Raw genomic sequence first — 13,484 nt, forward strand, 5'->3', positions numbered from 1 at the left:
TATTGGTTAGACTAGTCATATGTCTAATGAAAGACATGAAAACATGATGTGTACTTTATATATCAATGAAGCATCAATAATGAAAACTGACAATGGGAGTTTTGCAATCAAACCAAATTAAAGGGTAACATGATTTGATGATCATAGTAGAGCAAGTCAATACCATATATTTATACAAGTTTTGATGACTACATGTTCATATACTCACATGACATGCAATTATTTACTGCTGCTTGTCATTTGTCATAGTGCCCATGAAAGATTCTTTTTTACTTTAAATATTTTGGGGAAAAAATCATGATAGATTGGAAAATTTGTAGATTTTTACAAAATAAATATTGTTTTACCATTTTTTCCTGTATGTGTCCTTAGTTTCTCACTCTATTACAAAACTTACACAGAGCTTCTTTCCCAATGTTAGAGGTGAAAGCTATCTACAGTTTATTGTACGTGGGGTATTTTCTAAAATTCCAAAATGAAGTTATCAAGCAGTAGGTGATTTGATTAGAATTTCTCTGTTCACATTTTTGTAACATGAATCTCTTTGCATGTCAATTGTGTAGAAATCATGACTTTTTTGTGATGATGAGCTTTGCTATGCAAGCCTCTGCATTATCTTATTACATGTTGCATGCATACATGTGCATATTTGTAATCCAATAATGTAGCAATTCCTCAGAATGATTTTTTTTACTTTGCTTGCTTTCATTATTGCCTTATCATGTTATGAAATCAAATTAAAAAAATTGTTGTACTTTGATTGTTAGCTTTTTGCTAGGGTTCCCAGAGGTATGAATATGAAACAACAGTATATTTAAGAATATTGATGTGATGAAATAAATTGAAATATTTTTATTCATAGCATGTGCTGTTTGACCAATTCTATGGTGAATTTGAAGTTAAAAAAAATGTATGTTTGTAAATGAAACAAAAAACAAATTAAGACATAGTTTACAAACTGATCATTGGAGGTTAAGGTAAAGACTCAGCAGTCAAATTTGACTATTTAAACTTTTGGGTATAAAACATGATTGTAATATTTTTCACATTTTTTTGTTTGTTTGATAGTAAATGTAAATACAGGCAAAAACAGCAAGGGCATATTGTACGCTCACAATATGACAATTGTAAGATTAAGAAAAATTGCTCAGAAATTACTTGTTTCATATCATCAGTAGATAACAGGACCCATTGCATGGAAGTTACACCTTTGTCATTGAATGGTAACTACTATGGTAGCAATGCTCATCAGCCAATCAGAATCAAGGATTGCAGTAAAAGATACAATTGGATGGCAAAGTTACCACTCTTATGCAACCTGATCCAGATAACACTCTTTTTGTAGCAATTGAATTCAGTTTTTCCAATTATACTGCCCAGGGAGTGGAGAGTATTACATATTCCTTTCCACTCTCTCTCCCACTGATCCTTATCCATCAATTAACAAAATCAATATACGACATTTCTTCATTTGGTTAAGGTGTATTTTTAACAACTAGTATGAGATTGGTGATGCAGTGGGTTAATACATGTATGGATATTGGGGAATTATGGGGATATAGGAATCATTGTGTTGAGATTAATTTGAATAATATTCAAATATGTGATGTTATTTTCTTATTTCTATCAAGGTACACCAAGATAACCATTATGGTGAACAGAGATGGCCACATTCCAGTCAAAAAGTAAGTTTCCAATTCACTTTAAATGTAGAGGCTAGTAGAGGCAATTTTTCTCCCTAGCTTCAAATTTATACATTACCTCAGCCCTATAAAATGAAGAAATGGAATCAATATTCATGATTAATTGTAATTTCTTCTACATGTTTAAATGTGCAGTTGCTTATACAATTGATTTGGTGGGTTTTTTTTATAAATTTTTGGAAGAATATAGCAATGAATGTAATTTGTCCAGCATTAAAAGAAAAGTTGGAACCTATTAATTGCATTTTTCTTTTCTATAATGTTTTTTCTTTTCCAGTCTGAACTATCTTTTTTTACTTTCTGATTGATAATGTAGATTGTTATGGATTTAAAATCAAATTGGCAAAGAAAAGTTGTAATAATCTTTATGTTTTCTCTTCCCTAAGTATTCTTTCCTCAAAACTATTGAGTGTTAGTGATTTGTTATCAGCTTTTGGAGTGATGTTCATGAACTTCAAATACAAATCAACTTGCCTTGTACTTGCCATACTTGCCTTGCAGTATTTTATGATTATTTGATCATGATGTATACATCATGATTTTTTATATAAAAGTTTATGATTAATCTGGACCCCATGTAAAACAACTAATTACTGATGAATGGACTACCCTAGAAAAAAATAGATACTAAATACTCTCATAACTTCCTAAATGGAAAAGCAGTCATGTGAAAATTGTGTTTCTCTTTGTCTTTCTCCAAGTATCCGCAAGATGTTTTCATCTAGTAGCGCTGACAGAAAGAAAGTAGAGACTGCTTTACAGGTTGCTGGAGTTCATAGTGGCAAGGTATGTTTCTATCAAATGAAAGATATTTGTCAAATTAAAGCACTCTTAATTTATTTTCTGATTTGACAGATGAGAGGTATTTGTCAGAATTGATCAGGAGTTTAAAAGTAGTTTTATGGATCCTGCAAGTCACTTTATGCAGCTCCTCAGGGTGAGCCCGCCAGAACAGTATTGAAACACACTTCTGGGCTGGTTAAATGAATTGATACAGTGAAGTAAATGGGTTTTGGGATTGATATCACCATGTTTATATTTTGTTAGGTCTATATGATATTACAGTGTTCTTTAAGCTTTTAACTAATCAAACTAATGAAATGAAAATGGATGTCCTTTTTTGTCTCACCTGCATAGCAGAGTGAGACTATAGGCGCCGCTTTTCCGACGGCGACGGCGGCGGCGACGGCGGCGGCGGCGGCGACGGCGGCGTCAACACCAAATCTTAACCTGAGGTTAAGTTTTTGAAATGACAGCATAACTTAGAAAGTATATGGACCTAGTTCATGAAACTTGGCCATAAGGTTAATCAAGTATTACTGAACATCCTGCCTGAGTTTCATGTCACATGACCAAGGTCAAAGGTCATTTAGGGTCAATGAACTTAGACCATGTTGGGGGAATCAACATCAAAATCTTAACCTAAGGTTAAGTTTTTGAAATGTCATCATAACTTAGAAAATATATGGACCTAGTTCATGAAACTTATACATGAGGTTAATCAAGTATCACTGAACATCCTGCATGAGTTTCACGTCACATGACCAAGGTCAAAGGTCATTTAGGGTCAATGAACTTTGGCCGAATTGGGGGTATCTGTTGAATTACCATCATAAATTTGAAAGTTTATGGATCTGATTCATGAAACTTGGACATAATAGTAATAAAGTATCACTGAACATCCTGTGCGAGTTTCAGGTCACATGATCAAGGTCAAAGGTCATGTAAGGTCAAAGAACTTTGGCCACGTTGGGGGTATTTGTTGAATTGCCATCATATCTCTATAAGTGTATTGGTCTAGTTCATAAAACGTGGAAATAAGAGTAACCAAGTATCGCTGAACATCTTGTGCGAGTTATAGTAGTTTTCAAAATCAGCACTGCTGCTATATTGAATCGCGTGATGCAGGTGAGACGGCCAGAGGCATTCCACTTGTTATTCTGAATGTACTTCAGTGAAAATGTTCTGGAAAAAAAGCATAACATTTTGAAGGTTTGTTATAATCCAGCAAAGAATAACAGAGTTATTAAATTCTGTAACATCATGTATGATATGCATTCCCATATGTCCTGTGATCAAATGTAAAATCCATAAATTGCCATTTCTCAGAAAATTGAGTTAATTTCACATGTTCACTCAATATGTGACATTATACATATTATATCATGCGTGTTTCTATTTAAAACAAATAGCCATCATAATCCCTAAAACATTTGAAATTAATAGAATTTATGTAATGCATATTTCTCTTATGCTCTAATTTCCCTGTTTATTTCAAAACCAACTTAAAGGGGAATCCAGCCGTGGTCATAAAGTGTTGTGTTGAGAAGGAGAAAATTAAATTAAACAGAATGGTGAAAGTTTGAAAGAAATCGGACAAGCAATAAAAAGTTAAAGCTGCTTTAAAATTGAGATCACTAATACTATGTAGATTTCAAATTGGCAACTGGGTAAGTAAATTATGACAAGGGGCAAGGACAACTTTCCCATAGGCCATGTACTTTATTATCAGGGATTTGTGGTTTTCTCCTAAGTACCCATTCCCCTGGGGCAGTAATCTAAATATAACCCAGGTAGTATATTGTTTTATGTCCTCATGAAAGAAAAATATAATTTGAAATAAAACTTTTGGGGAAAATGACATTTAGCCATAATATGTATTGGAGTACATGGAAGAGTAGTCCTTGCCTTACATCACTATGGCATCCCATATGCGGTCAATTTGAAGTCTCCATGGGTATAGTGATTACCAATATTTACAACTTTTAAAAATTCATAACTTTCTTGTTGTTTGTCCAATATTGTTCAAACTTTCACCTATCAACTTGTCTGATTTTTCTTTTCCTTATAAAAACAAGTTTTTATTTGGGTTGGATTCCCCTTTAACATCAGGGTAAACTTCCTCTTACTTAGGAAATCTGTGTTTCTAGAACTTCAATTATTACTACCAGCAGTTATGTATTTTGATTTAATATATGACATCCCAGTCAACTTGAAGTGATTTTTATGTTGGCGAATAGCCAGAGCTAAAGCTGTTTAAGTGGTTTTTCAAATACAGTAGTCTGCCACTTAACTTGTACTTCAATATAATAGTTTCAATTATTTGAATGATTCAATTTGACTATTGTGATGTTTTTATACTATTGTTTTATTGAAATGGAAATAGAAAAGCCATAATCATCCCACGATAATTTTTGTCTGGAGAATAGTTAATATTGTGTGGATTAAAAGACCATACATGTAGTTTATGCCCTTTTGAAACTGAACAGACAATGCATACAGGAATATTTGGAGTTAGGTTTTTAAGAAATTGATCAGTGACATCAATCCTTATTGTAAAGCCTTTTGGACATTGATATTTTATATATATATTGTTCCAAGAAGACAAAAAATTCTAAGGTTTTGTGCGGTACAAGTACGTACATGTAACATGGAGCATTGTGGCCCAGTGGATTAGTTCTTGGACCTTGAAACAGAGGGTCATGGATTCAAATCCCAGCCATGGTGTAGTTTCCTTCAGCATTGTGCTGCACTCAACCCAGGTGAGGTGAATGGGTACCTGGCAGGAACTTATTCCTCGAAATGCCGAGCGCTGGAAGCTAGCTGCTTGAGCTACAGCCGGGTAATAATATCCAACTCCTTTCAAAGTGCATAGAGACGTTATTCATAATGTGTTTATGCACTATACAAGAAGTGTCTATTATTATTATTATTATTATTATTATTATTATTATTATAATAACCTGAGGATGAACCAAATGTCAATTGTATTAACAAAAAAGACCATTTCAAACTATGATCAACTATGATTTTCAGCCATCCAAAGTAATAGTCATATCATTCTGGTTGATAGCTTGGTCTTTAGTCCAAATTTTGACCCTTTTCACACTGAACTTATTCACTTAACTGGTTCAGATACTGTATAAGCTGATATATTTGCGGATTCCCGATCGGCCGTGAATTTAAGAAAATGTTGACACATTTAGTAATTGGTGCCAATGTCCCCAACAGCAAAGCTTTGCTATTGCAAACATCCTGTGTGGTGGAAATATGGAGATAAGCACCTATATGTATAAACAAATTAGGTTGAAAAAGTATGATTTTTAATTCATTAGCTAGAATTTCACTTTTTTATTTCTCAAACAAATTCAGAGCTTAGATTATTTCCTGACATATGTTTATCAATATTTATTCACTCACTGCAATATTACAAGGTATTTTCCATAAAATAATTTGATTTTATTGTCATTTGATTAACTCTATACACATGTATATTGGCAGCTATTTGCACAGAGGCCGCGGAATGGTTTTTAAAAGTGGGGGGGGGGGGGCTGACCATGCAAAAAATCACAATCATATGGTACTTTTTACGTTTTTGTACACGGTTTTGGAAAAAAGTGGGGGGCTGAAGCCCAGCCCCCCAACCCCCCCCCCCCCCCCGCTTCCGCGGCCCCTGTTGCATACTCATTAATATTCATAAGTCACATGTTTAATTAGGTTTTACAAAGGATTCATAGTCAGGCTGAATAGATTCCCACTGATGGGTTTGGTGGGAACTGGGTCAAGAATTCAAGTGTGAATGGGGTTTTCATCCTATGAAAAAAAAGAAGGAAAATGGACTTGTCACCCCTTCCTCCTGCTCCTTGATATAGATCTGGCAGATGTTTCCTAAAAGTGTTGATATGTTACTTTAGTAACAACTTCAACATCTTTTGCTCAATCACCTTCAATTGAAATATTATCTTCGCCAATTAATATATTTTTTTCACAAAGTCTATCTGTAAATAAATGATTATGATTATACATGTAGGTAAAACAGTCCCACCTTTTGAAAAGCATGAGGAAAATGCATAGATAAAGAAATGTGGCCTTGCCCCAAAACATCCGACGTCTGTGCCGTGGGATATACATTTAACACCAGAACTAGTCCCTAGATATGGCTGGGTTTATATTCTTTCTAGACACAGTTCGTGTACATGCACATGATTTCAGATAAATTGATGATGTTTCTATCACATGACCTTTCATACTATCATCAAAGTCTACCCTAAAGCAGGTAATCTGATCTTGATATCAGGGTATATATCTCCCCATAATCACATTTCATGCATATTCCACAAGTACATGCCAACGTATATGCCAATAATATATATGTGTAGTCACAGACTATATTTTGTAGAGAGAGTTTAGGGATACAGTGTAGTATAAAATAAGGAATATCATTATCAAATCTGTCTAAATTTGGGTGATTCCGAATATCTGCTTGTCTGTATACTTACCTCAGCATTTGTTTTGGTTTTCAAGATCACTTCTTTCCATTCTCTCACAAGCTGAAGTATGAAAGGAATTTTTTTTAACATGTCATTATTTACATCTGTTTATATGCCTGTTTTCAATCAACTTCTGAACTGTAGTTCCTCAGTATATGTTCTTAAATGGGAATGAGCATTGTATTAGAGTAGAGATTCAAGAATGACACACTCAACTCTTACAAACAAACATCTTCAGCCTAATGAATAAACATCACTTGGTAATAAAACCCAATTAGACCATCTGCCCATTGAGGGGGAATAAATGGTTCCTTAATTAAATTCATTGTACTTCAGTCCATATTGGCTTGTTGGATTCATGTTAGCATTGTTGTTTTGAAACTTTGCTTTTAACAATAATGATCAGTCGCTGATGTGGTTTACGGTACACCATGTGAAGTGTTGTAGAAACAGTGGATAGGAGAAGAGAAGAAATGGATAGGCGAGAAAGTGGAGATTTGAGAGTAGAGTATTCTTTCTTGAAAGTAGTCCTGAAAAGGACTGTAAACCAGGAAAGATTGATGAGTTGAGAACAGCTTGAGTAGTAGAGCTAGTGAGGAGATGCTGGCTTGAGTCGGCGAGTAGAGATGATGAGCAGTAGAGAGACTCGACGTTTCGGGCAGGTTGACTGTCCGTCTTCAGGAGTGGTCATGATCAGTGAGTGAAATGATAAAAAGAATGAAATGGGCAATTATCATTATTTCAACTGTAGATCTGAGTAATGGGAGCTTAATTGCCTTCTCCATGCTCTGCGTCCAAGATGTTGGCTTGTTGCGTGCACCAGTTACACACACACACACACGCATTATAAAAATATAATGCTGTTTAAACCCGTCACTCTAACAACAAGTTGTTTAAACTTTATTTGAAATTCTTTAAACGTTTTCAACATCTTGTTAAAAAAATCAAATAACTTGTTTCAAACATTCAACAATTGATGTTAGAGTGACGGGCTTAAAGAACCTGCTTGAAATTTTAAACAGCATTTTTACAGCGTATATATATCAAAACTAGCTGCTCATTATATGCATGTGTGGATGGATAATACTTAAAAGTGTCACCTGAATAAGATTAGCCATTGTTCAACCATGGACCTACTACAGGTCCATGGTTCAACTTACACCATATAATTTAACACTGGTGTAAGTGCTTTTATAGTTCTTATCATGGAGGTAGAAAGGTGTTCTTACACACTATTGGTGTACTTATAAACACCGCCGTTGTCTGCAGTGTAATTGTCTTTACAGGGCATTAACCCTTAAGAGGGATCCCTAGTGGTTTGTGGGTGTGAAATAATGAATAAACATACAGTAGGCCTGATTTCACAAAGATGATTTTAATCTGTGGTCTATAAGCCATGGTTTGTTGGGTATATTGAGAAAATTATTATTGGTGATTTTGTTGTTATTATTATTATATTTCTGTGTGAAATATGAAACTGAATTTATATTTCAGGATTCCACTCTCAAATTTCTCTCCATTTGCTTTGGCAGATCAATATAATGAAATTTTAAAAAAAAGCATTCATTATCGTAGCTGATAGCAGAAAATTGTGTTCAAATCTTGACTTAGATACATTCACTTTGCTAAACTAAATTTTGATAAAATCACATTGAACATGCAGACCACTTTGAAGTGAATGACATTAGCAGTGCACTGAACATAATATAGAAGACAATGGTGTAATAAATCACTTTGTCACTGCAGGATTTCTCATTAGTTAGGCGATAGTGTAAGAAACAGTCGTGGCAAAGCCAACGCTCTATTAAAGCCATATTGGCATGGCATTGAGAAGGTATTGTAGCCGCTTGATCGAGCCGTCATTTATCTGATGTCTGCCATTTTACACAGATGGTTGGTTACTAAGGTGCTCCAATCTGTGTATCAGGTAGCGAACAAAAAATTATTGCATACAACCCCAAATCCATCTGACATATTATTGAACTTGCTTTTATTTTGGCCACTATTATGATTATTAATATTATTATAAGATGTTTTTTACTGCTTATATGATTGTTTATTATCAATATGTTTGTGAAATGTGTATTTTGTTAGAGTGCATTTACAAGGATAGCAGCATTGAATTACTAATGGAGCTATCCTACTTTTGATAAAAATCTACAAATAAATGGATGAATAAATGAGTTGATAGTTGACACAATTAGTAATGATAATTACAGAGAACTCGTTAAGAACAGTTGCTAATATCTAGATATGCTCATGAAACATCATGACCCTTGTATAAAAAACCTCAATTTTCATGTTTTATTTATACAAAATCACATTATTCTATGCTGCGCAAGAAGTAAATTATATATAGCCATTATCATCAATATGTTGCCTTTATTGCATAATTTGGACTTCCTCTGTGCTATAAGAGTGAATCTGACTTTATAATCTGTTTGCGTGTATTTTCCAAAGATTTGAATCCACATATTCAAATCATAGTTAAAGTTATTTAACTGGTGTACCGTATTAGGGCTAAACTACTATTGAAGTTTAGGCTAATTCCCTTTGATAAGAGCAATAGCAAATCTGTAGTCAAGAAAACAAAATTTAAAAAGTTTCGGAATCCTCATTTAAAGTTGTAAGGAATGACACCTTTTTTCAAGCATAAGCCTCCATGATAGTCAGGTTCTGTTGGCTTTCTTGCAGATTAAAAATAAATTATAAGGAAAATAAAAATTTAGGTCATTTTCAAGCCCATAATCAATCCTGTTCCCATCCTCGTCTATGCGATGACTGGGTCATTGAGAATTCTTTATTACGTTGTCCACTGATATGGGCAAAGACAGTCACCCCAAGCATTTATTACTCCAATCCCCACTGAGCTGTTTCGTTAATGGAATTTTCTAGACATCTAATCACGGCATATGATGTTGAGAAGAGCAATTTAGAATGGTTTAAGCCATGATGTTGAGTGTACTGGCAGTCATATAGAATGAAATGAAATAACCCTTGAAAGTGTTTGGTAATTAAGGCAGGAGTTGGACTGTGAGATTGATAAGATTGTACCAACGATGAGGAATGGCTATATTTCATCATACCCCCTTGATGTAAAATTATGTTGGGACAATAATCCACAAAATATATTGACAAATAATTTGATTGTGGTACCTCAAATAAAAAGAGAATGAATATTATTGATTAAATAAAAATTTAATGTATTGTACAGAGTACATGTATGTGTATGCACAGAGGAAGAGATGAAGATTTTCTCATTTCTAAAGTATTCATTTTTTTTTCTTCTCCAGGATGACACTATTGATCCCAAGAGGTTCACATATGACGTTTTCTTCACATTCTACCTTCGCTTAGTCAACCAGAAAGAAGTGGACAAATTATTCCAGGAGATGTAAGTATCATCATCATCAGTTATCAGTAAATCATATACTCATACATGTTTCCGGCATAGTACTTTCAGCGTATGCGTAATGCGAAAAGTGGTGAACTAGAAAGTACTACTTGTGAATCCAAACACTTGATTTTATAAGAGCAAATCAAATGGCAGTTGATTTCTGAAGAGTAATTTACACTAGGACAGTAGACTCATTGTCTAGTGATATGTCGATGTCAAGATTCTGTTCACTAATTTAGGATCGCGTTAATGGGAACCCTCCCAATATTTGTTTGAAGTGATTTAAATAAAAGAAGAGATTGTGGGAACTGGTTAGAATAGATTTCAGCTAATTGTAGTTTGATAATATTAATGATGATATTGTTAAGGTAGATAGATAGATAGATGGATGGATAGATGGATGGATGGAGGGAGGGAGGGAGGGAGGAAAGGAGGGAGGATTTAGCATATTAGTATATTAAAGGGATATCTACCTAATCCTTTTGTATAACTGGTGTTGATCTACCGCTGCACAGTGGCTGCCAGGCTCACAATCAATATTGGGCAATATGAATTTTTTGAGTAATTCTATTTCAGATATCTATTTCAAACAATAAAATATGTATTTCATTATATTTCTTTTGTATATTGATCTCTTCATGATCCCAGAGCCTTCAAACAAGGCAGAAAATATGAAAACAAGTAATTGAAATATTAGTTTAATACATTAACACTTGTCAATCTTTTTTTGGTTTGTGACTGTCATTATGGAAATGGTAAAGTAAGAATCCTTTCTCGTACCATGCCATCTATCTTTGTTATATATATCTTGACAAGGTTCTCATTACACGAAGCCTTGCAATTGATCATACAAATGATTGATTATATTCATCATTATGTGCAATCAGTCATATAAATGAACTTTACAATCAATGGTTTAGCTTTGTTTTACAGGGTTCAGTATTGAAGTGGGCCAGGTAATTGGGAATATGAGATGCAATGATGCTCTCCCAAATACTGCTTAATTGGCCCTCGTTTACAGAAATACTACAGTCGATTTGCAGGCAATATTCTTTTCATGGAATAAATTTGTGATGAATGATGCTTGGGCATGCTTAATGGTTCTTAATTGCAGGCATTTCTTGATGTTTTGCAGTTGGCTCTATCAACAGTCCTATTTTGGGGCTTTAATAGCAAAAACATAGTTTCTCATTCCAACTTCCTCATTCTAATATGAGGTACACTATTCAAATTTTTATGGAAGATATTTTTAAAGGCATTCTTATGAATTATTATCATTTTAAATGAGTAGACAAAAGATTAATGGCAATTAATCAGTTTATTCCAATTTCACCATCAAATCATCTCCCCATCCAATGCCATTGGTACCATCACCAGCATCAGGACCATCACCATCCTCCTCATCATCAGCATCACCAACTCAACCAACATCACCAACTCCACCTCCGTCATTTCATTTGTATCTCAACAAGACATGACAATCGCCATCTTCACTGTTAGGTACAATCACTTTGCCCATCACAGATTATCACCATCATAATTGTTATAATCTTTACTACCTGTGACAGGGGTGCAAGGAACAAGCCCTACCTGACTACTGATCAACTTGTTAAATTCTTGAACAATGAACAGCGTGACCCTCGTCTTAATGAGATCCTATATCCGTTCTATGATGCTAAAACAGCTATTAGCATCCTAGAGAGATTTGAGAAGAACAAGCAGTTTGCCAAAAAAGGTAAGATTTTATTTGAAGTAATGTCAGTGTTAGGTAGCATAGAATGTATGATTGTGTAATTGGATGTTACCCCATGGTTAACCATGGTTAATGGTTAGATTATTATTATTAAAATTTATATGCAATTGGCTCTGGACAAACAATTTAGTATTTTCAGCTACTCATTTAGGATTATGAAATATAATGAAGGATAATGTGACACAGTATAAATCTGTTCATATCAACACATTTGAGAAGAAATGTCTGTGAAAAATAAAATTCAAATTTCTAGTCAAACCATAATATCAAAAGGCCAATGATTATTTTTTAAAGTACATTTTTGGACACTTAAACAGAACTGAAATTTAGACCATGTTTTTTTTTTTTAATAAAATGCTCAATTATAACATTATTTGTACAAAATTGTAGTTGTAATGGTATGTTCACACAGCATATCTCTGTTTAGTGAACCCTCTAGGATTATTTTAAATCTGTGCATGCTTACTTGTGTCAGTCATGAAATCACCAGATAAATTCCGGTTGTGATTTTTTTTGCCAATGAGTAAGGATGTACTTTCTTTTATTCTGAACATTGGCAAGAAATCTGCAGGAAGTCAGGCCAACTACTCATCCCATCATATTTTGTTATTATAACTGTGGATTCAATGTAATGTTGCATTGTACATGTAGGTATATAAGCACTTATAATGATTTATGAACAAATAAAGATGTGCAAGAAGCATTATCACATTTATACTCAATGTCAAAAAGAAGTCAAACAAAATTTGTGGATAGTAATATCAGGATAAATTATTTCTAATTTTACATTGCTTCCTGATTGCTTCCTCAATTATGTTGATAGATGTATTACAGACAAAAGTATCATTCAGAGGAAACCATATAATTATAGAATCTGGGATACATTCAAACAAGAATTTTAGGTGGTTTCCAGGGTATTTTGCAAAGCTGTTTATGAAAAGTTACAGCTAGCTTTGAATGTGAATATTACGTCAACTAAGTTTCTCATTCGTTCAATCTTAACAATATCACAGAATCTGAAGATTGAATGTTCATGTAGAGATTAACAAAACTAAGAAAAAAAACACATTAATTTCTTAATTTTACAGGGAACTTAGTGTTTGTAGAAACTATGAGTGGCTTTTGTTGTCTACAAAGGGATGGATAATGTTTCACCACATTATGAAATACTCACTGAAATTTTCACTTTATGATTTCTTTTTTATAATACATTGTTTCCCACTTTTTTACAAGGAGAGAATTGTTTAAAAATATTTTAGTCCATATTATTGGTTTTGTATGATTTTCTGTTGAGAGTTTTACTTTCCAAATGCGGTAACATGGCTTTGTGTTTTATGATGGGAGCTGGGTATATTGGATGT

The 13,484-nt window shown here is 33.7% G+C and overlaps 1 protein-coding gene across 26 annotated transcripts in view; it reads left to right on the forward strand.

Moving 5' to 3' along the window:
• LOC129265175 (1-phosphatidylinositol 4,5-bisphosphate phosphodiesterase beta-1-like) overlaps positions 1-13,484 on the forward strand; it is a 92,687-nt gene that overhangs the window by 18,514 nt on the left and 60,689 nt on the right. For all 26 annotated transcript variants that reach the window (XM_054903176.2, XM_054903181.2, XM_054903179.2 and 23 more), the window contains exons 4-7: positions 1,632-1,685; positions 2,405-2,489; positions 10,267-10,367; positions 11,939-12,105. In XM_054903176.2, coding sequence (XP_054759151.2) covers positions 1,632-1,685; positions 2,405-2,489; positions 10,267-10,367; positions 11,939-12,105 — 407 coding nt within the window. The remainder of the gene's footprint in view (positions 1-1,631; positions 1,686-2,404; positions 2,490-10,266; positions 10,368-11,938; positions 12,106-13,484) is intronic.

Source organism: Lytechinus pictus, chromosome 7 (assembly GCF_037042905.1).
Source record: "Lytechinus pictus isolate F3 Inbred chromosome 7, Lp3.0, whole genome shotgun sequence".
In the NCBI taxonomy this organism is placed as follows: domain Eukaryota; kingdom Metazoa; phylum Echinodermata; class Echinoidea; order Temnopleuroida; family Toxopneustidae; genus Lytechinus; species Lytechinus pictus.